We start from the raw sequence: 24,672 nt of genomic DNA on the forward strand, positions 1-24,672 counted from the left end.
ATAACAACAGAAATGGTGAAAAGATCTCTCTTTAACATGAGGTCATCCATGTTTATATAATGGGTAAGCAATCGGGATCTTCTACGGCGGGCCTGCTCCTAGAAGTGAGAGCGGCGCAAAGTGTGTCATGCGCGCAATGATCGTCTTACCCGTTGCCCAATGCCTTGCTCAAGTAAGGATAAGGCGGTTATTACACACGTGACACATTCTGTGCCGCTCTCGTCACTACGGGCAGTGCACCGTAGAAGATCAGGGTCCATGGGTAAGAGTTATCTGCATATGCGGGGGCTAATGGGAGTACGAGTAACCGCATCAACAGGATGATCAATATCACCTTTCGTAGGGGTGGGATTGTCATTTCGTTCCAGCCTGAGCGTAGGGCACACTCCCCCACAGACAACTTTCTCCGGTATATAATATAAAGAATGAACAGCTTAGGCGCGACTAGTTCTGTCTAATCATTTGCTTATTGTCTGAGACTTCATCAGATCTTCTGTCTCCCTCTCTCTTACCTCTCCCTGTAAATATTTTATCCCATACTTTTATTTTTTTGTAAAGTTTTAAGCTGTAGATTGTGTTTGTCACATTTTATGGAAGTCTCTTCGACAGGCAAATCATTTTTTATTCTTTTAAAATTTCTGTGTTTTGTGGTTGAGTAGGTGATGAGATTGATTCATTTCTAGGGTTTTTGTTATTTTCGTAGGAAAATTGTTTTATGAATCGATTGATTTGTTTGAAGTGGCTGTTTGTTAGGATTGGAAGGGAAGCTTATATCTCTGGTTTCTGGGGCTTCTTTCATTTCTCATTCGTTGCTGTTGGAGTTTTTCAACGATTTGAAGTTTTAGGTTGCGAATTTAGAACTTCTGCATTGCTTATTTGACGAAGCTTTCAATTCTTATTTGCATGGGTTTTGAGGAAACTCGGTGTTTCTGTTAAAGGGCTTTGCAGATTCTGGTAAGAACTAAACTTGGTTTCTCTCTCTCTCTTTTTTGATTTTCGTTTGATTTTAAAAAGCCCATTTGTTTTTTCTTGGCTTTCATTGCATCTTTCAGGGTTTTTTTGTATTATAATTCATGGAGAAGGATAAATCCCCGAGCCATGGAGGAGCTTTCCCGCCTCCTTCAGCTCGTTACTCTTCTTTTCCTTCATCTGGAAATGTATTCAATAGCAAGTCTGATGCCTCGTCGTCTTCTTCGACTATCCTGCCACCATCAGCCCCAGCGACGGATTCCAGCCATTTCAGCCATGATATCAGCCGAATGCCTGATTTCCCGCCAAGGAATGTTGGACACAGGAGAGCCCAATCCGAAACACTCAGTCTACCTGATGATATTAGTTTCGATAGCGACCTTGGTGTTGTGGGTTCGGGAGAAGGTGGTCCTTCGTTATCAGATGATACTGAGGAAGACTTCTTCTCTATGTACATTGATATGGAGAAATTAAGTTCGTCTTCTGCAACATCTGGATTGCAATTAGGTGAGTCATCTTCGGGGGCAGCCTCCACTCGAGCGGTGGGGGCTGGAGTTGCTTTATCTGAGAACTTGGCTAATGAGAGACCAAGGATTAGGCACCAGCACAGCCAGTCCATGGATGGGTCAACTTCTATTAAGCCAGAGTTGCTTGTTCCAGATTGTGCTTCTCCAGCAGAAACCAAGAAAGCTATGTCAGCTGCTAAGCTTGCTGACCTTGCTCTCATCGACCCTAAGCGCGCAAAGAGGTAACTTTTACTGAGACATGAGTTTAAATGTTTGTAAAGTTAATGAGCATTCTTATGGTACATTAGTTTAAATATTAGTTTGCACTGGATTCTGCATTGTCCCTTGCTCATTGAGCATATCCATGTTATATAAGTCAACACTTCTTTGTTAGGTAGCTTATCCATTGCTCAATGTGCTCTGTTGAGTTTTGAACAATTCATTTATATACTTCAAGGAGCCCTATGGATATGGTTCAGTGTGCTAAAAAGTAGGAATGCATGTTCACATTTCTACTTACTGCTTTCAGGTGTTTATTTATTGACCATTGCTTTAAGTTTCTGGTGAGATTTTTCAGTTTTTGGAAATTATTCGCTTCTATGGTATTTTTTTATTTTTTTAATGAATGGAGTGGTGTATTTAATAAATGCAGCGTAAAATTTTTTGTGATTTCATTTGCAAACATGGAAAACATTTAATTCATATTTAATGAGTGTTCTGTTAATAAATAAATGTTATTGACTCACTAGTTTATGGCAAAAGATTGATTATGGGTTTTTGGACAAGGTTATAATAATTGAACGATATTAATTGGTTGTAATTTTTGTTACATCCCTTTCTATAAATTTTTATATGTAATCTGCAAATTAATTGGTTTTTATACACACTAAATGGGCCTTGCATGTGGAGTTTTGCTTCAAATAAATAATAATTAGTATCCAAGAGAAGGATGGGGCATGGAGGGAAATTCACAGTATATACTTTCCTTGAAGAACTGCAAGAATCATATCGGAGTTCAGGAAAAATCTGTCCTTGCATAACTTTTTCATGATAAATCTTTGCTTACAATTTTTTGGTTATACCTTGACTTCTAATGAAAGTGGTGGCCCTATGGAAACCCTAAACCTAATTAAAGAAATTAGGGCTTATTGTCAAAGGCTCAATTAGAGGATACAAGGAAATTGGAATATAGGCTTGGGCTAGAACAGAAGGTATCTTAACAACAATAGAATATGGTTGCTCAAAGGTTAGACAAGCAACAAGGAATTAGAACAAAATTTCTCTGTAGGAGAAATCTGATCTCTCTCCGAGATCGGTTTGGGATGAAACTCTGGTTGAAGGATGGTTTTGGTAGGGCCTATCAGGGGCTGCGATCTCAAGGAAATTTGGGTCTGTTAGCAAGATGCGATTTGGGGCAGAACTTGTGGAAAAACAGGGCATGTGAGTAAATTGGGTATGTTGTAAACATAGGAATCAATTATGGTGGTATGGTCTAGCAGGGAAATGTAAAAGGAAGCTATGGAGAAAGTTTCAGATCAAACTGAACAGAATTGAGACCTGCTGGTTGCTGAAACTTGTAATAAAATCAGAGCATGTGCAGGACCGTAAACGCTATGAAAGTCTGACCTGTTTGATGGTTAACTGAAGTAAGTCTTGCTGGACTGAAAAGTAGAAGAATAGAATTTGAAAGAACAGAAATCACTGTAGTATCGAGTATCGACCATTCGACCCACCTTTTTACGCTTTGGGAATTCAACTTTTTCGCTTGAGGAGAATCCACCCAGGAATATGACTAGCACTAGACAATTCATTAACTGATAATCTCTGTGTATAACTTTGGGGGTTGATCCCTTTATATAGAGTAGGGATCAGCTTCCTTAATTGTGAAACATGTATAAAAAAAGGGGTGTACCCAGTGCACGAGGCTCCCGCCACTGTGGGGTCTGGGAAGGGTCATAATATATGCAGCCTTACCTCTGCTTTAGCAGAGAGGCTGTTTCCAGACTCGAACCCGTGACCTCTTGTCACAACAGAGCAACCTTGCCGTTGCACCAAGGCCCGCCCTCTAATTGTGAAACATGTATATTCCTTCCAATATTACACGATAACAAAATAGAAAATAATCTAACTGCTAACAGACTTTCCAAACTGGAAAGAGCTAGATCTGATTGTAAAACAGAAATATAAACAAATAAAACTCAATCTAATCACAATCTACTGCTGCTGAATCTTCCAGAAATTGCTATTGCTAAACAAAGCCAAATCTCAAGAACAAATTAAGGCCAAACCAAGGAATCGATCTGTTGTGTTCTAAGATTGCAAAGATAGGGATAATCGAACACAAACCACAGGACAGAAACACAATGATCCTATGACAGAATACTATATGGCAGAATAGTAGAAGTCAAATAAAACAACATCGAACGGTCGGGTAGAGCTGAAATTTAAATCAGATATTCCTTTTACTAGGGTGAGACGTCCTTCTGAAAATGAAACAGATCCAAGGGTGGGATCGGCTGTAACAACATGTAACAGAATTAGAAACCTAGCATTTAACAGATTTAGCAACTGAACAAAAAACTGACATAACTTTCAATCGGCTAGTCTGTTGACCATCTAATTCTGACACTAAAGGAGCTAACATGGAGGAACAATATACTAGGTGGAGGACTCAATTCAAGGGTTCTATTGTCCAAAATAGAAAGTTAAGTCCTTTAGCCAAAATAGAGAGCAACTGAAACATTACTTAAAACCCTGCAGTAACAAGGAAAGTATAGAACACTTGATGGACAGAACAGAGAGTTTGTCGGTTGTCCAAACATATCCTGATATTGTGGACTGTTGGAGGTACCAACAGATCAGAGAACGGTGAGTGCCTGACAGTGAAGGAAACCTGTAGGAACTTGTTAGCAATATGGCAGTAATAACAGGTCACCTAAACCAGTGAAATAAAAGTAAGGGAAAAGGCTGGGCACACCGCCCGCATACTGCATGCTAGCGCTCACTGTGTCCATCTCTCTCTTCCCCCCTTTGCAATGACCCCCTGCCCCTTCTATATGATTCTCCATCCCGGCCTCATTGGTGCAGCCCGATAGCTTACCTCACACAGGCGGTTTTACTATCCCTCTACCTAAAAGTAAACTCAAGGAAGACAGAACAGTAGGAAGAAATAGAAAGAAAAAGAGAGAAAATAAAAGTAGAAGAAAGTGGGGAAAGGGGGATATGACCTGGCTTCACCACCACCTAACCTAGGCTTAACGACGTAGGGTTGCTGCTGCTTCACCACAGTAGCCATGCATCACTATAGAGAACACATTTTTTTTCTCAATATAATGAGTATTACTCCATTACAAGAATAGAAACTCCCTATAGTGTGGGGAGAAACTTGGCTGCCAAGCAAGCTTAAAAAAAAAGGGTAAATAGCATCTAAGGTACCTAATGTTTTGACAAATTGTAGCTTAGGTACCTGATGTTTCACATATTGCGTTTGGGATATTCCTAAATCAGGTTATAATTAACCTAATTACTCAAATTTTTTTCTTTTTCTAATTTTACCCTTATAAATAAGTATTTTTTTCTTCTTCTTCTTCTGCAACCCTATTGGACCCACTCCCTACTGAAACCCAACCCCACCATCACTCCCCACCCTCCTCGTGTCCCCCTTCCTCTGTTCCTTCCCCACAACCTCACCCCGTGAGCACTGTGGATAGTCGACATCCGTTGCAGCTGAATCTCATGCTTTCCTTGGTTTCATCTTCAACTGATTCCCCGTTTATGCTTCAAAAGAACTCCTAGAATGAGGCATTCACATCCTCAGGTACTCTAATGTTTATCCATGGATTCTTTCTATTTCACTTCTTCGTTTTCATTGGTCAGTCTTTTGTTTCAATTTTTTCCTTGTATGGGTGTTAGATCTGTGTAATACTTCCGTTTTGGAATCTTAGGTCTGGTGCGACACATGTGATTCTCTCCTTTGTGTTCTCACAGTCACACAGATCTCGGGATTCAACTCCCATTCTGTAATTGGCTTTTCTAGTCTTCAATCTTAATGTTACATGCAAAGAGCCTTTGCTTCAAATATTCTACTTTTTGCTTATGCTTCCCAAAAGATTCGAATGTACGCTTAGCAGCTCCATATATTGCGCGGATTCATTGTTCTCTCCATTTTTTTCAATCTTTACCAACTGAAAAAGTGAGCTTTAAGTCATTCTTCGCCCTCCAAAGCCGATGTGTAGTATGCAGCATCTTCTTTCATGATCAGAACACAAATCCCCTGTTTTCTTTCCATCTTTCCTTACTTATTAGATCTATGACCTAAATGCCAATGATTCTTCTTTATTTATTGTTCCTCTTTAATAGTCTTTACTAACCAAGTTCCGACTCAATCCTGGAGATCTTTTCGATATAAACTTGGCTTGGATGTCCTTTAATCTTGTTCTGTTTCTTACTTTCCAGATCGCAGCTTAGAAATCTACAGGGGGGATACAAGATCATTCCTTAAAGGAATTGGTGTGAACCGATTGCCATCAACTGCCGAGTGCGAAGAAGTAGTCGGTGCCCCCTCTCCGAACAACACGATATTGAGCTTAAGCGGAAAGAGAAGTGAGAGGGATACAAATGGAGAACATCACAATATCACAACAGTGTTTCTTCGAACATGGTCGTCAAACTTGGGAAAAACCATGGTTGGGTTGCAGCAAAGGGTGAGGCCAGTGGAGTTGCAGAGGAGGAAGAAGAAGAAGGGACAGTGATGTGGGTCCCATCAAGTTTTTATTTTAAAAACTAAAATAATTATTTACAAGGGTAAAATTGGAAATAGGAAAAAGTTGAGTAATTAGGTTGGTTATAATCTGGTTGAGGTATCCCAAACGCAATATGTGAAACATCGGGTATCTATGGTACAATTTATCAAAACGTTGGGTACCCTTGGTGCCATTTACCCAAAAAAAATAACTAACAAAAGAAATAGAAACTATAAGAAAATAGAAACTCCTACTTAGCCTAGCTATTGACTTAGTAGCATTAAAAAATCATAAGAACTGATGAAAATAGTAACTAAAGATTTAGAAACTCAAAGATATCGGCAGCTTCAATTTTTCCTACGCCGCCTGGCCACATGGGCCCACAAAAGATATTCATGAACAGTACCATGTGAACAGTCTTCTTCCTTGAATTGCATTACAATCAGCCATTCCCCTTTCTCCTTCTGCTGGCTGCATCAGAAAGACTGACAACTTAAGTGAGATGTAGTTTCAGTGATGCAGTGGCATTAGAGTGGCTGGACCATATTAAACGCCATTTTTTCCCTTTTTGGCCGTCAATAATTTTGCCGATTTCTGAATTGATTCCAAAGATAAGGCAGTGCCAAAAAAATGGCAAATGATTTTAACGAGTTTAAAACACGTCTTAGATTTTTGAGTAGAATAATGACACTTTTATTAAAAAAAAAACTTAAATTTTGATTCCAAAAAAATATAAGAGTAAACATTTTGTACACCCCCTGAGGTTTGTTGACCTGTCATGTAGCCCCCAAGATTTTTAAACATAAACCACACGGTGTTAGTTAGGTGTTAGTGTAACAATGTAAAAAACCAAAATAGGCTTTGTACATCTTTTTCAAAATAACCAAAAGTAAATAAGGAATTGGAGAGGGAATATTCCCTCGCCTCCTTCACCAAATCGCAAAACCAGAAACATTTTAGGGTTTCAACAACTCCACTGCCGCTTCTTGCGGTGGCCAAACCAGAGGGCCGGCGAACTCAATCCCGGTGTCTATAGGCCGGAAAACTTAAAAACCCATCCAAAACCTCTGAAAATGGTGAAACAGAAAGGGTTTTTGGGAAATCTGATTGTTGCCTCTTGTGGCGGCTGAACCAAAGCCCGGTGGCCTTCAAAATCACCATTGAGCGACCGCCAGGCACCGACGATTGATATTCCAATGTCCAAATCTGAAATAGGGCCAGGGCAACTCGATTTCAATCAAGAAAGAGGGTTCTGCGATTTGGGGTTTTCAGGAAACAAAAAGGAAAGAAAAATAAAAACAAATGGTGAGCCCAACGTAGGCCACCGGAGTGCCTATATGCCCCGGCGAACACCCAACAGTTTTTTTTTTTTGCAATTTGCCACCCCAAAACCCATTACATGTGACCAGAAAAGGATGATTTCGAAATGTCAAACAGACCGTCATTTAGGTTCACAATGACTGCTCCTGCGATGATGTGTATAACAGCGGCAGCCATGGTCGTCGTTCACAGATTCTCTATAGAGTTGTAGGTTACTTCCTCAAACTCGATTTTTGCTCCAATAGATTCTAATTTATCCAAAAGGGTATTATTGGTAACTCCAATAGCCGTAAGGGAATTTTGGTCATTTACAGATTATGGTCTACTGACACCATCACTTAACCTGTTCATTCTAACGGAATGGGTATTCCGTCAGTCCCAGGGGTCTGTAAGTAAGGTTTTAAGAATCTTGGGGGCTGCATGACTGGTCAACAAACCTCAAGGGGTGTACAAGATGTTTACTCATAATTTAATATTGAAAGGCTAGTGGCCCACACATAAAAAATTGATATTAAACTAATAATCAAGGTTTTAGATCTCGGTTTCTCGATCTTGTATTTTTTTTACTCAACTCGATGGTTGGTTTTGGTGACCATATGGCCAAGATAGGTCCTGAAACTTGACATTCACCTTATATTAGGCCTTCTAAACACAGTGGAATCATTAATTTTTACAAATTCAAACCCAAAATGGTCCTTTGACTACGGACGCTAGGTTGGTAGTCTACAGAGTGCGTGAGGCCTACCCTAGGCTATTCCACACAATATTTAGAACTCATATAATTAAAGTAGAGGTGTAAAACAACTTAAATAAGCATTAAGAATTAAAATACATCAAACCATAAACCATTTAAGTATTAGGCATCATATTCATATTTCATAATCATACATAGTGATGGTTCGACTATTTGTTCATAATTGTTGGAAACTTGGAAAGAGACATAGTCACATAGATTAAATAAATACAAGCTAGTACCGAAACGAGTGGCGGGCCGGATCATCATAATGACCACGTTGTTGTTGTTGTTGTTATGGAATCAAGCTCAATCCATAGATCGGTGGACATTGTATTAAATATAATAATTTCATAGTCAACAAAACAAGGTTAGGTCATGTTTTTATGGAAAAAAAATTGTTTTTGAGAAGGAATTTTTACCTAAAAGTGTTCTTAAGATGCAATGCAACTCCCAAGAGAGATGTTGAAGCTTTAAATCACAAAACTTCCACTTTGTATGAGTTTTCCCTTCACAAGAAAGCAACAAAGGCGAGACAGCGAGATTTCGACTCCAAGTGGGGATTTTATAAGACTTAAGTTGGTCTGGTTCAACCGTTGAACCGAGACAGAGATATTTGGCGAGATCTCGGCCGAGATATCGTAGTATTTGGGTATCGACTGTGATCTCGTCTCGAGATCCATCGAAACCGAGATAATAGCGTACTATGCTAATAAGACATTAGTTGGTCCCACACTTTGAGTATATTGTTTCTTTTTGGGCCTGTATTTTTTAAATTTAAACATCTAAAACCTGCACCGTCTGTTATCAAAGGAATGGGAATTGGCTACCAGGTAGTAGTTTCTATTTTGGATATTTGGTAGCAATAGGCTACAAACTATTTATGTAGTTTCTAATTTTATTTTTCTAGACGCACAAGGCACCATAACTACATGTGTGGGTCTATTCTTTTAGTAGTTTCTGTTTTATTAGTTTAATTTTGGAGGAAGTAGGCCATTATATATTGCAAGGGCCTTAGAGCCCAACGGCCTTAGAGCCCAACCTCACGATTTTGATGGTTAATGAATTTGGCTTTTGCCTCCATTGCTGCGAGAGACAGTGAACATGGTGAGATGCCATCAGCGTAGTGAGAGACTGACCTAGGCCATTGGTGAGAGGCCTTGGTCATTTTCCCTTCTCCGCTTTTGTTTTTAATTTATTTCTCTGCAATCCTTGTCTCTACAAGTAATTATGCAGTCTGGAAGTCTAGATTATGGATCTCAAATGCAAGTAGGCTGAATGTTCAAACAGTAATCAGATCTAAAATAAAGGAAACAACTGTGCTGTTAAAGGAAGAAATCGATCATGGAAGAGGAGGGAAAAGATATGAGATTGATCTTCGTAGAAAGAATAAAAGGGAAGAAGAGAGCATAAAAAAAGAGAAGAAATTAGGTATGGGATACCAATCCCGTATGCACTGCTCAGCAACACTAAAACTCTTAAAAAAAACTCATATTCTTTACTAAAATCATCTCTAATTGATGGGGAGTGTATTACAGACATAAAGACTTTCTAAAATTCCTAATTGGACTCATAAAAGGACTCTTAATCACACACGCACACACACACACATACACACGCAATAAAATAAATAAACTCAAAACATAACTCTATCTAGCTATTAAGTATTGTAATCTAACTCAAACACTCAACTACTAATTCTGTGTACTAACTTTATCCCCACTTTATGGGCTTATTAATTAGGCCCATTACAATGAAATCCAAGAAATAAAAGGCACAACCTAAGATATAACTACCCAAAGGTCAATTTGAGCCCACTGGACTGCCATAAGCACCTTATGAGCCTCCCAAGCTTCGGCATTGGCCTCTTAACGGGATTAATGTCTAATGCAACTGCATCAAGTAATGTCCGATACCTACTGAAGCTGTGCTATTGCCTGCTGTTCCATGAAGTTGAAGTACTGTTGACTTTGAGCTAATACCAAGTGAAGACCCTGCTACATCCTTCCTTTGATGTCCACTGTAGCAGCCTCTCTGTACCACGTGTTCACTATTCTGTCCTTCAGATTCAAGTGGTGTTTTGAAGGTTTCATTTTCTGTTGGACACCTTCCATCGACCTTAATCTCACTCACATCTAATGGCTGAATCTGCTACAAGTACTAAGTTACTAATTTTTGTAACTATCTAATTTCAGTCCTGCCTTCATATCTGTTAATCTAAGCATCAACTTGTTGAGATATTTAGAGGACCATCTCCATTGAGCAGGCCCTAAAATCGACCCAACTTTGGTGTTGATTTGATCAGTAGTTTGTTAGTTATTGAGTGTTACTAAATCTGTCCTTTTACTTACTTTCTATTTCTGAGCAATCAATCTAAACCTTGGATTCCTATAAAACTTGGAAGTATTGTTCTTCTACCTATTCTCCACAGTCGACCAGAACTGGGGCTTGATCTAAGCCTCGGTTCCCTTTTGTTGCCAGAAATTATCCCGTACGGTCCTACTTGTGGATTGGTTTTAGTTACTTGCTGTTTTAGTGAGTCTAGCCCTATCAGTCTGCGTCCTGTCCAACCTCCTCTGTATATTAGCCTTCATGAGGGCAACCATGGCCTTTTGCACCTCAATCGGGATTCTAAGGCATCTCGCCACATCCCTATATCCACCAGCCAGATGTTGTTTAAGTCTACTGGCCCCACCACCCAGTTTCCTCTTCCCACAACAATTGCACTGTGACTTTGAGTTGTCATTTCTAATGGGTACGCCATGATTCCATGCCAGGTCTTCCCATCCCTTGTCCCTCGTTAGCTATTCTGCAACCTTCTTACATTGTGGCAACAAGAATGCCGACATTATCGGCTTTTCTAGTTTCTACAACAATTAAAACACTTCTAAAATAACAAGAAAGCTATTTCTTAATTTCTTCCTAAGTCATATATTTACCCAATAAAAAATTATATTGTAATATTTTTTTAAAAATAACAATTACATAATAAAAAATTGTTTCTCTACTTTTTATCATATTTTTTAAAGTTTTAAAAAATAAATGTATCTAAAAAATAAAAATCTATTTTTGGACAAAAAATAAAATCCGACTTCATGAAGTTGTACATCAGCCAATGATGTCTAACGGATAAAAAATTGAAGGCCAACCAATATATATTGACGTTTTTTTTTTCTTTCAAAAATTAGTTTCAAGAATATTAAATTTTCAAATCAGATAATTAAAACAAAAATTTTAAAACAGAAAATTAAATCCAACTCCGTGAAGTCGTAGATCGGCCTATGGATAAAAACTGAAGCTAACTAATTTATATTTATCCTTTTTTTTTTGTTGCAAAAGTTAAGTTCGAGGAAAAAGAGTACCTTCAAATTCGAATCTTGCACAAATCTTGATTCAAATCCAGAAAGTGATTGAAGTAGATGTGTTGTACTAGTCTACAATGCCCTTGATACAGCCAAAGATTTACGCATTTTGGCCAGAAATCGGAATTTCTATGAGTTCCAAAGCTTTGTGTCAAAACCCCTCTTGCAGTTGAAATTTCTATGATTTCAATCAAAATGTGGCATTTTATGTATGGCACTATACCGTTTTGGCAAAATGACTGAAATGTTTTGGTCATTTCGCTGAAATCTCGACCGAAATCTTGTAAACCAGCCAAGTTTCTAGTGGTTTCATTGCGACCAGGTTGGAACTGATATAAACCGTTGAAATTTCGGTATTTCGATCGAAATTTTGAACTTTGTGTGCATCTACCACTTTTACTTCTGTGTTTTGCTTTTTAATCAACAAAATTTGTTGCTTGTTCCCCCCACCCAAAAAAAGAGAGTAAATTACACTTATCCCCATTATGGCCTGGGTGATTAAATTACTCAGACCTTCCCTGGACTTTGCCCGATTTCCAATCACCTCCCCTGTATTTTCAACAATTAGAGGAGAGGTGATTGACAGTTAGGGAAGGGGAGTGTAATTGTTGTAAATTCAGGGGGTGCTTACTGTTATTAAGACATAGTATAGGGGAGGCAGAGTAATTTACTCAAAAAAAAGAGAAAAATTTAAATGGATGTTAAAGCTATCCTCTTTCTCACACTTCCAAAATTCTGTATTCAACTTGTCTATCTTTTTTTTTTTTTCTTCTTTTGGTCAAGAGCTTGTGAATATCTTTAGTAGTACAGACAAGAATGAGTAAAAATGACATCAAATAAGTAAGTAAAGAGGTAGCCATAGACCTTAGGAAAAGGGAAGATTCTGAAAGGTCTCAGAGTTGCAGGGAGGTAGAGAAGAAATTGCACAAGAAGAAGGGGGGGGGGGGGGGAAGCTTGCACACAGCCCGCAGGCTACTCAAAACCACAATCAACTATTCCATTCTATTCAATCTACTCAATACGTTGGTTACAAGCGTATTAATAATAGAAGAAACAGAATTCAATAAGGAAACAACTATGCTAGGACTCTTAATAATTTAAAACTTGCTAAAACTATTCCTATGTATCCTACCCAAATTAAAGATCTCCTAAATATCTACCAGAATAAAACCCATATCTAGATCTGGTTCTCGGTCTGGGTTCCCAAACGGGTTTGGGTTGGTCCAAGCTAGTGTACCTACAGCAATTTCCCCGGTATTGAAAAAATCTCGCCCACGAGTTTTGTAAAATGAGAGAATCAGTACCACTCAATTGGTATCCACAAATATCAGCTTTGATGGGGCGATGATCCAACGCATCTCATTATATACTGGCACAATCTTTTGATAGTCGTTAGCAAACAACATCTCTTTGATGGGAAGCTGATTGTGGGGTTTCACAATTGAAATTGGACCATCAATTAATTCTTCAACTGCAATCTTGATTGGACCGTGTACTTCAGTTTGATCGTTGCTTTTGTTGTCCACATTTGCTTCCACATCTGATCCAGCTTCTGAAGATTGTATTGGCAAGCTCTCGACAACCTGTCTTTAAATTAAGAAGTCCTGTATGGAGATTACAAAGTTCTGTTTGCAATTTACGGAAACCATCTCTAATCGAAAGGAGTAAATCATACCGATCAACCTCCATGATGTAAGCATGTTCGACTTTGCTGTAAATAAATAGAATCTCTAAGGGCTATTGGGACATTAGAATAAGGAAGGACAAAATAAGGTTAAGAATTAATGATTGAGGACTAACTAGGAATTAAGATTAAAATAAGGATACGGTGGAGGAAAGGGGCATTAGAGGGGTATAATGGGAAGATAAAAAAAGGAATTAAAAAAAGAATTGATAAAGGAAAGAAGAAAACAGAACAGAATTATATAAAGAAGGGGGGGTAATTCTGGAAATAAGACCTAAATAAACTAAAGATTAAAGTGGAGGCAGTTTAGGAATAAGAGAAAATAAAGGATCGTGGGGTGGGGCCTGAGGGTTACAGAACAGAGTCCTATTTAGGGTTTGCTACTCCAGGGAGGGAAACGGCAGAGGTGAAACGACTTTGAAGGAGGACGACCACTCGCAGCGGGAAGCTTAAAAACCAGGTATGTTTTTTTTGGCTTCTCGCTTCTCTTCTCGACTTTTTTTTTTCTTGGTTCTCTGTCTCTCGCTTCTTTTTTTTTTTTTTTGTTTCTGGTTGTTGGCGGAACACGAGGGCGAGAGGGGGATTGATGGAACCTGCGGGAGAGAAAAAAAGAAAAGGGGCGGTGGGGAGAGTTGTCGCCGGGGATCTGAGTGGGGTTAGTGGGGTGGGGAAAGAAGGGGGGGTGGGGAAGAAAACAGGGACGACATAGGGTTTTTTTTTGGGACGATCTAAGGAGGTGGAATCAGAACATTTGCTGCATCCAACAACCCACATTCGAAATCAAAAGGTGTTCTTGAAGGGAAAGGTAGGTTTTTTGAAAAAAACTTGATTTTTTTGTTCAAATCTTTGAATTTTGGTGTTTTTTTTGGTATGATTCATAGAGAATAGGTTAAACTAACTTAGTATTGCATTCTTTGTATACATTTACAATTGCATTTTTCACCCAAAACCGAAAATTGCATCCAAAAAATGATTTTTTTTTTCTTCCAAAAATTAAAACATATGCTAATGTATATAATTTATAACAATTTCAATGTGCCACACTTGTCTAGTTATACATTATTCACAATTCTTAGTGTATATGCATGATATATGACATAAATTACTTGTTTATATTGTTTTGTGTCCAAAAGTGTATTTCCATGTGTATTTTGATCATTTTCATGCGTTTCTGCACTGATCGATACGTATCTCCGATACGATACGTCTCTTAAAATCGCCCGACCGATACGATACCCGATACCGATACTTTAAACCTTGGTAGTGATGCTTGACCAATTAGTTTCATTTTTACTCAGAATTTTGAAAAGAACTTTTCTTTCTTTTAGATTACAGCACATGAAATGTTAACAATTGTTGGTATGTTTCATGTGAGTAGGATCTGGGCTAATAGGCAGTCAGCTGCAAGGTCAAAGGAGAGGAAGATGCGCTACATATCTGAGCTAGAACGCAAAGTGCAGATGCTGCAAACAGAAGCAACTACCCTGTCTGCTCAATTGACATTGTTGCAGGTATGTTTTTCTTTTTATTACCCTTGTCTGCAAAGTGAAGAATCAAATCTATTTGTAGAAATTGAGGTTGTGGTCTGTCATTTGTGCTTATTTTGCTCTATTTTTAGGTTCTATATTGTGGTTCTAATTTATTATTTTTATTTGGGCTCCCCATGTGCAGAGAGATACAACAGGTTTGACTGCTGAAAACACTGAATTGAAACTGCGTTTGCAGACAATGGAGCAACAGGTTCATTTGCAAGATGGTAAGGATATGATCTGACCTTCTTGCTTGTTTTTTGAGTTTCTTTTACTTGGAAGGTGGTAGCAGAACAAGGTGTTGTGCTGCCCGGGCCGGGTGCAATGGGCAGTTTGACAGTTGCCTAGCATCCAAATTTGTGCTCAGGTAGTGATGCAGATTCATCACCGAAATGGGCTTTTGTTTTATTAGAAATAAGTGTTGTGTCTTTGGTCCATTGGGTTTTTAATGTAATAGGCTACTTTTTTGGGCATGAAACATGGGTGGTAAGATTATATACGGGATTTCCTTTATTAGGATTTAGTTTCTTATACTTAGGTTATTTTTAAGTTGTTTTGGGTTAGTTCAATTGAATCGGTTATATCTGGTTCAATTTAAGTTGCAAGTAATTGTTATTAAGTGTTTTGGTTGGGCTAGATTAGAATTCTATAAGTCCAGTCCTGTTCATAGTTGTCACGGCGTCACGGCGATCCAAGTCGGTGGAGGGGTGTCACGTCGATATATCGACATGTCGCCCGCTATGGCGTTGCCATGACGAGCATGTCGACCATGTTTTATTTTTTATTTTCTCTATTTTTAATGTGTTAATAGATGTATACTCAAGCCATGTTTTATATTTTCTTTATTGTTTCTCAAGTTTTAAGAAGAAAATTCGAAGAAGAAATCGAAGAGGGAAAGAAGAAATCGAAAGAAATTGAAGAGGGAAAGAAGAAATTGAAGAGGGAAGAAGAAATCGAAGACAGGAAGAAGAAATCGAAGAGGGTCGCCATGGCGTAGGTCGCCATGCAACCCTCTCCAGCGCCAGGACGCCATGGCGTCACCATGGCGACGCCATGACAACTATGGTCCTGTTTTGAGTCTATTTCCTTTAATATCTCTTTCCTAATCAGTTTAGGTTACCTTATTAGTTAAGGATTGGGTTAGGCCTTTTCTTTTTAGTGTAGGAGTCTCTGTTTTTGAGTCCTCTATTTAAGTTTGTAAGAGAGGTCAGCATTGGACACGAATTTGATAAATAAAGTTGCTGCTTTTGTTGCTTTTTGTCTCCATTGAAGATCTCTTGTGTTTGATCAAGAAACCCCTTGTGTGTGATCAAGGAAAGGGGTTGATACCTTGTGGTGAGAAGCCCGGGTGGATTATCTTTATGTTCATGTTCTTTTGTTGCTATTATTCTACCGGATTTATTGGATTCTTCTTCTTAATTTCTCCCATTAACAAGTAAGTTCAGACCTTGAGTTTTCTGCAAATTCCTATTCTACCTAGGATTTACACGTTACATGTTTTTTGAGTTTAAGCAATTCAACCGTTAGTATCATCTCAAGTTTTGACCTAATGTTCTTGAACCTAATTCATTAACTCGATTTGAATTTCAGCATACCCTGACCTGCAGATTTCGAATTATTAGAGTTTTCCCATTCTACCCTTTTTTCCATTAAGGTTCTGATTCATGCTTGAATCGATTATGGTTTTCTGCGTTAAGTTTTGTTCTCATTACCTAAAATTAATACAGAATTGAATGTCTAATCTTAACCTAATTTCTGTTTGCCAAAATTACCTGGTTAATGGCTATTTTACCCCTGATCTAGGTTACTGTTTTAGTTGTTGATTTCTGGTTCTGTTTCATACCTTTTTCAGAATCTGTTAACTCATATTTCAGACCTGATTTGGTATAAATCGATTTCTCCTATAGCTGGTTTGAAATTCTGTTTCATGACCTAAATACCCTTAGTCCTATTGCTATCGCAAATTGTTCTTTTATTTAAAGATCTTGTCTCTTGGCTACTGTTTTGAGTCTTTCAAATACAGTACTACATTAGGCTCCATCCATCCTTATTTATGTATCAAGTTGCAGGCCAGATGAGGCTTGCCATGAAGATAGCAAAGCTTCAAAAAATGACTGAAAATCAAAGGTGGGGCAAATCAATTTAACAGCTGAAAAAAAATAGGGGGAATGGTCTAAAACATGGTGGCCCATATTCATAGTTGTCAAGATGTCGCCTAGGCATCTAGGCGTCTTGTTGTTGCCTTGCATCCAGGCCCCCTTCAACACCTTGGGTTGCCTAGACGCTGTGACAACTATGCCTATATGGTTGATTTGGAGCACCAATTTCACACGTGGCTGATCTAGGTGCCCTTTCCATCCAACAGTCTATATTGGCTAAATCATCCCTCCATGTAGCTCAAATCAGGCAACCTGTAGTGCCAGACCTGGTAAAACAACTGTATTGCTACCTCTTGTTTCTTTTCTTTGTTTTCCTTTCTCAGATGATTTGGAAAAGCCCTAGGTTATTTACATGATGATATAATTTACTTGGTTTCCTATCATATATGTCGTGCAGATGCCCAAATGATTATGAGCCTCCAATCAATTAGTTATATGTATTGGAAGTTACTAAATTAACACCCCAGAGAGATGATATGTCTAGTTAGTTGACTTTTTGTGTTGGTGAGCAAATGGTGAAATATATTCATCATGGAAGTGTTTTATATGTTGCTCTACTGAAGATGGTCCATCAAGTGAGTAATCCTTTCCAACATTTTACACTGAGAGTGTCATGATTTTACAACGTCCTACACTGGGAGTATCATGAGTTTAAGGGGAAAAACATCTGAAGGGCATTTTTCTAAATATAGTCTTAACATATGTGCCTGTTTTACATAGATGCTTATTTAATCCTTTTGTGATTAGTTGTACGGTGCTGTACCTGGTTGAAGGCATATATCTTTGTGGCTGTGCATTGAATGCTTGTTATATATTCATGAGAATGTGCAGCCAAGAAAGGAGATGTACGGATCATTGTTCATAATGGCAACAAGTGTAGATATCTTTTCTCTGTTGTCATCAGTAACATAATGACATCTTTTTAAGACAAAATTTAGCACTGGTAAGCATATGTCCCTCAAGCAAAGGTTCACTTATTTTTGTTGGCTTTTTTTTATCAGAGATCCAAGAGATACAGGTTTAGGAGACAAGGAGGTTTTGGTTGACATGATTTACGGTTGAATGATGAAAAAAGGGGGACAGCTTAAATGCAGTGGTCAAAACCTGATGTTGACTGTAGGGGATTGAACTCTGCTAGAATTGGAGGAGATTCTTGGTAGAAACCAGTAACGTTACGTGAAACAGATATAAAGAGATTGAGTGGCCTAGTAAGAATAGCAGAGAATCTAGGGAAAAAAAAGAAAAAATAGGAATTCAGGTTGAGTGGTCTAGTAAGAATCCTTTTCCCTGTGGGTTGACAAAGACTGAGATCTCATTCTTCTACCCAGGTGCGATTAGAAATGATGATGGTGTTCTGGTTAGGTTTTCTGAGAACTCAACCAAAAACTGAAAAGTATCCATTAAAGGGAGTCAGAGAACTTGAATAGAAGGAACTAACCAGAAATGAAACTGAAAACTGGACCACGGCTTAATAGTTTAGACAGTAACAATATAGCAGAACTTGCAGAGAAAACAGAGTGCTAAAATTTATTAGCAAAACAAGAATATTCTGACCTGTAACAGATTCTGTAAACAGAGGTAACTAGAGTTGATTGCAGAAAGAGAAGGAAAGAAGAGTAATGGATTGCTAGAAATCCACCTTAGATTAGAGGAAATCCATCCTCGAAGTAATAACCACAAGTCCATGTGGTTTCAGCAGAAACAGAGAGTCAAGAGACAGGTTTAGGATACAAAGCTGACCCATAAAATTCCTGGTCCCTTTTGGGCTTACATGTTTTGCTTGTCCCAAATGTACTATACTTTGGTTACAAGGTAAAAACTTCGAACAGCAACAACAACAAAAACAACTCAGCCTTATCTTTACTAAATGGGGTCGGCTACATGGATCCTTAACTTGCAATCAGCTCTATTCGAGGTTATACTTGATACAAGGCCTAAGCTATGCATGTCTTTCCTCACCACTTCTCCCAGAGTCATTTTAGGTCTGCCCATGGCTCTTTTAGGTCCTTCAATCTGAGTCAAGTCAGTGCTCTGAACTGGAGCATCTAAAGGCTTTCGTTGAACATGGCCATGCCACCTCAAACAACTTTTTTCGTAGCTTATCATGTATCGGAGCTACTCCCAAATCAGCTCAAATTTGATCATTCCTTACTTTATCCTTCCTAGTTTAGCCACACATCCATCTCAACATCCTCTTCTCAGTTACATTTAGCTTATCTATATAATGCTTCTTAGGTTGCAACATTCCACACTATACATAATAGCCATTCGTATGATTGTCCTATAAAATTTTCCTTTAAGTTTTAAAGGAATACGTTGATCACACAACACTCCAGATGCACCTCTCCACTTTATCCATTCTATTTTAATTTTCTGTGAAACATCATCCTCTATATCATCTTATGTATTTATGATTGAGCCCGGATTCCTTAAAGAATCACTTTGCAAAATTTCTCTCTCATCAATTTTCACCACTTCATTATCTGTTCTAGTGTAGCTAAAGTTACACACCGTATACACCGTTTTCATTCTATTTAGCTTGAAACCTTTTCATTCCAAGGTTGATCTTCATTACTCCAACTTGGCGTTAATCCCTGCTTTTGTGTCATCCAGCAAAACAATATCATCAACAAAAAACATACATCAGAGAACTTGATCTTGAATGTCTCTGGTTAAATTATCTATGATAAGCGCCAAAAAATAAGGGCTTAAACCTGATCCTTGATTTAACTCAATTGTAATTGGGAATTCACTACTTTGACCCCCCTCCCCACAATCATAGTTATCAAGGCATCACCTAGGCGTCCAGGCTCCTTGGTTGCTTTGGATGGCTTGGCGGGTGCCATAGTTGTCACGGCATCACGGCGATCCAAGTCGGTGGAGGGGTGTCACGTCGATATATCGACAACGCCATGGCGAGCATGTCGACCATGTTTTATTTTTTATTTTCTCTATTTTTAATGTGTTAATAGATGTATGCTCAAGCCATGTTTTATTTTTTCTCTATTGTTTCTCAAGTTTTAAGAAGAAAATTCAGAAATCGAAGAAGAAATCGAAGAGGGAAAGAAGAAATCGAAAGAAATCGAAAGAAATCAAAGAGGGAAAGAAGATAGGAAGAAGAAATCGAAGAAGAAATCGAAGAGGGAAAGAAGAAATCGAAAGAAATTGAAGAGGGAAAGAAGAAATCGAAGAGGGAAAAAGAAATCGAAGACAGGAAGAAGAAATCGAAGAGGGAAAGAGAGACAGGAAGAAGAAATCAAAGAGGGACGCCATGGCGCAGGTCGCCATGCAACCCTCTCCAGCGCTAGGACACCATGGCGGGCGCCTTGATGGTGTCACCTTGATTTTGGACCCTCTAAAACACCATGGTCGACTTGCTGCCTTGATAACTATGCCCGCAATTCTTACACTTGTTACCACACCATTATAGATATTATGTCCATATATTTACTTTAAACACTTATCTTCTCTAGTACTTGCCAGATTAACTCTTTAGGGATTCTGTCTTAAGCTTTTTCTAGATCAATTAAGACAATATGGAGATCCTTCTTGCAATCTCTAAATCATTCTATGAGTCTCCTAAGTAAATGAATAGCTTCTGTCATGGATTTTCTTGGCATAAAACCAAATTGGTTCTCCGTAATAGTAGTTTCTTGTCTCAAGTGAGTCTCAATCACTTTCTTCCATAATTTCGTAGTATGACTCATTAGTTTTATGCCTCTAATAAAGTAAGAACTTACAGATTCCAGAAAAAAAGGGACTTTACTCCAAAGCTGACACAAATTTCACTAAACAGAAAATCGAAACTATTTAGAAGCTTTTGATGTTAGCTCCTAGTAGACAATAGAAACTAACAATGGCTGAACTCTCCTGACTACAATCAAATAAAATAGACAAGAAAAACAAAGAAGGGCTTCTAGAGAAGCCCATGGTGCAATGGCTTTTAGAAAGGCCTATTGCTAGTGTCTTTTGGCCCTTTTCTACCCTTACTCGGTGCATCATTTTTTTTTTGTGTGTGTGGGGGGTGGGGGGGGGGGGGGAGGAGGGAGAAAACATACATGGTTACATACAGCTGAGCAACATGCTATAGAGTTTCATAAATTATACTTTAGTTGATGATAAATTTTGATATTAGATATTCTTGTCAAGATCCACGAAACATATAGGTTTAGGATAGAAGTACGCATGGTCCCATGTTTGTACTACATTAATGTTTCTTGATTTATAATATAAGACATTATATGCTGTATATTTTTGGCAATTAGGACGATGAAAAAAAACAAGAAAAGAATGAGGGTAGGACAAGAAATTATGAACTAAAACATTGTAGCAATGCACAGGTGAATAATGTGCAGTTGGAGTTTTTTCTATTGTGTTTTAGATAAGCAGTAGAAGTTGATTAGGGATGACTTTATGTTGCTTATTCTTCCATCACTATGAACGGATAGCCTTGATCATTTTTCTATTCTAGGAAAGGCACTAGACAAGGGTATCTCAAGGTTCGAGGAATTGGGATCGGAATCAGCCTCGCCTATCTGATCCAAAGCGGTACTATTTGGATCAGCTGATCCAGGCTGCCCGATCCAGCCGATCAAGGCTATGAACACCCAGAAAATTCTGCAACTTCATCTATACGCCCCCAATTCATTCCAGACTTGATATCTTCTTTGATTTGAAGCCAAATTGATTGATATTTTAGGTACATTAACGTTTTTGATAGTAGAAGATATGTACTAGAGCTGATAGTCCAGAAAACAGTTGGAGTAGATCAAAGACCTGCAATTTCCTGCAACTTCAAGTTCCCACCCCCAGTTCATTATGGACTCGATATCTGCTTTGTTTTGAATCCAAATTGCTTGAAATTTTGGCATCTTTAGTTCTTTATCGTTTTTGGGAGGACAACTGATTTACTAGTTCTGATCTTCCGGAAAATACTCCGTGAAGGAGATCCAACACACCCGAAACTTGGGTTTTGGCGTCATCACACAATCCAAGGTCTTTTTTTGCGATTCGTCCTTGGATTGGTGGTATTTGGCCATGATTTTTCAGTATGTGGTTTGTATGTTGATGATCAACTATTTAAAAAAAAAATTCATTTGGCCATGGAAATGGCCATTTTTTTGAAATTTTAATTATAAAAAATAATGAAATTGTTAAAATCATGTTTGTATGTGGAATATATGTGCAATTTTTTAATATTGTTTTAGGACAATCCAACTCTGGGCCTGTAAAGTGGATTGTTGGGGAAGAATCGGCCGATTCCTTGCTGAAACTGCATTCCTGCCTATCCGGATTAGACTCGGATTGGAATTGGCCGTGGCCAATCCTGTCCCCATTCCCGAGTTCTAGAACCTTGGGGTATCTTCTTTTGACTTTCCTTGTTACTGTTGTTGGGTCATTGTTAGCAGACTGAGCAACTGACCTCCTCAATATCTTTAGTGGTTTTTCAATTTGAATCCACTAGATTTCCCTGTTTGCAATTTGCAAATGAAAACCTGCTTTGGTGGAATCAAAGATTCGTTTTCTACAGTATAGGCACGAATTGCGACCTAAAGAAAATAGAAATGCTCGCATTAGTACGGTGAAAGGATGTAAGAACTTAATTAAATTTTGGGTGAGAAACAAGGATAACCCTCAAATCTGTCAGCACATTCTCGGTTCTAGGGGTGTCCAACCAGGTGGTTTCGTTTGGTCTTGGTTGGGCCTTAGTCGTTCTTGCACATCTGTGGTTCAAGACTAAGATGCAAGGATAGCCCCTCAAATCTGTCAGCACATTCTTGATTCTAGGGGTGTCAACCAGTTGGTCTCGGTCAGGCCTTGGTCCTGCACATCCGAGTCCCAAGACTGAAACTGAATGATTATGTAATCAGTCCTTAACAGTGAAAACCAAGACTGGTTAATAATTGGTCGGTCGGTTTCGGTCTTTAATGGTTTTGGCTAATTGGGCTTAATTGATCGGTTTTTAGTCATTTTTTGCCCTTTTTGGTTTAATCGATCATTAACAGTCTAGTTATTTGGTCCTTTATCGGTTGGTCTATCGGGTTAATTGGGTTGGACCAATACTGACTGATTACTCAAAAAATTGCACAACCCAAACTGAAACTGGATTACTTATTATTAAACAGTTGGTTTGGTTCGGTCTTATTTGGTTGGGCTCAGTCAGGCCTGGATTTGACACTCCTACTGGAAAGGCTCTTTGTGGTTTTGTTGGTGAACATTTATCAGTGATAGATCATAGATGGGTCTTACCATGACCTTATCCCTGTTTTAAGGTAAAATTTGTCCAGTGACTTGATTTTCCTTGGTGGTATAGAATTTTGTGGTGACGGAAAGTGACAGATTGGTCTAGGATTGACCTAGAGTATTGTGTAACAAGGCCAAAGCCTGGATTGGGTTTCGAATAAGAAATTAACTAACTCTTTGCAACCCGTTCAAGTCATTAATTGTAGAGCAGAGCTTGCTTAGGAACCTCTGACACTGCCTTCCATTGGGATTACCTAATCCTGCTTTATGTGCACTACAAGCATAAGGAAATATATTTGTAGTGGGAGGGGGTGAGGACAAGCTCTCTAATGTTTAACTGGGCAACATTTTTAACAGTTGGGTATTTTTTTGTAATGGAAATAGCAGTTCTGTATTTTATTTTAAACTAGTTACTTCTCTTCATTTATTATTAACAAATTATGTTGTTTCTTTTTATTGATAGACCTAAATGAAGCACTGAGAGATGAAGTACAAATGTTAAAACTGATGACTGGAGCCATTTCAAATGGTGGTCCCGTGATGAATTATGTATCCCCCTTCGGAGCTAACCAGCAGTTCTATCCGAACAGCCATGCAATGCAATCTCTCTTAGCTACCCAACAGTTTCAGCACCTTCAGATTCGCTCTCAACAACAGCAGCAGCAGCCGCCGCCACAGCAACAACCACAGCACAACCTTTGGCATCTGCAGCAGCAACAACAGCAGCAGGTCCAGCAGCAGCAGATCCAGCAGCAAGACCTGAAAATGAAAGGTGTTATGACTTCTCCAAGCAACAGAGAGAGCACAATGGATGTCAGTTCATCATCCGAGGATTAAAGGGAGAAATTGCCTGATACTGAGGGATTGACATATGTTCAAAATCTTCATTTGGTTTGTTACTAGATTTTTGAGTAGCTATTATTTGATAGATAGAAATAACTTACTTTTTAGAGAACGGTCAAAACTGTTGAAATGATTTTCCATTCAACTCCTTTTAAAAGGGCTGTTCATCCTTGAATCGTATTTGAAAAGATTTTTTTTTTTTTCTTAAATATATTAAGACTTCTAAATATAGGATGGTTATAACATGTTGCTGATCCCATTTGGGTGGGTTTTTCTTGAGTTTCTGTCGATGTTGTTGTGCTCTTTTCCTTTTATTATTATTTAGTCGACCCCATTTAATTAGGATAAAGTTGAGTTATTGTTGTTGTTGCATACCATGTTTCTACATTGGCAGGTTTGACTGGATTTTAGTGGGGGGAGGGGGTTGGGGTATGATTCTAATCCCAACCTGAAGTAGGATCCAGATCTTCTACGGCGCAGCTGCCCTAGTGGCCTGAGCAGTGCAGACACAGCCACGCGCAATGACCGCCTTACCCCCATTAGGGCAAATTGCTTGGGCAGGGGTAAGGCGATCATTGCGCG

General features: G+C 38.6%; 1 protein-coding gene across 1 annotated transcript; it reads left to right on the forward strand.

Annotated features, from left to right (window-relative positions):
* Positions 1-642: 642 nt before the first annotated feature.
* On the forward strand, positions 643-24,213 carry LOC122656746 (probable transcription factor PosF21). Its single transcript, XM_043851382.1, has 5 exons — positions 643-936; positions 1,054-1,717; positions 14,695-14,827; positions 14,988-15,072; positions 23,711-24,213. Exons 2-5 carry the CDS (start codon positions 1,074-1,076, stop codon positions 24,082-24,084), a joined length of 1,236 nt encoding a protein of 411 aa, XP_043707317.1. The 5' UTR covers positions 643-936; positions 1,054-1,073; the 3' UTR covers positions 24,085-24,213.
* The last annotated feature ends 459 nt before the right edge of the window (positions 24,214-24,672 follow it).

This window comes from Telopea speciosissima, chromosome 3, assembly GCF_018873765.1.
Source record: "Telopea speciosissima isolate NSW1024214 ecotype Mountain lineage chromosome 3, Tspe_v1, whole genome shotgun sequence".
Taxonomy (NCBI): Eukaryota; Viridiplantae; Streptophyta; class Magnoliopsida; order Proteales; family Proteaceae; genus Telopea; species Telopea speciosissima.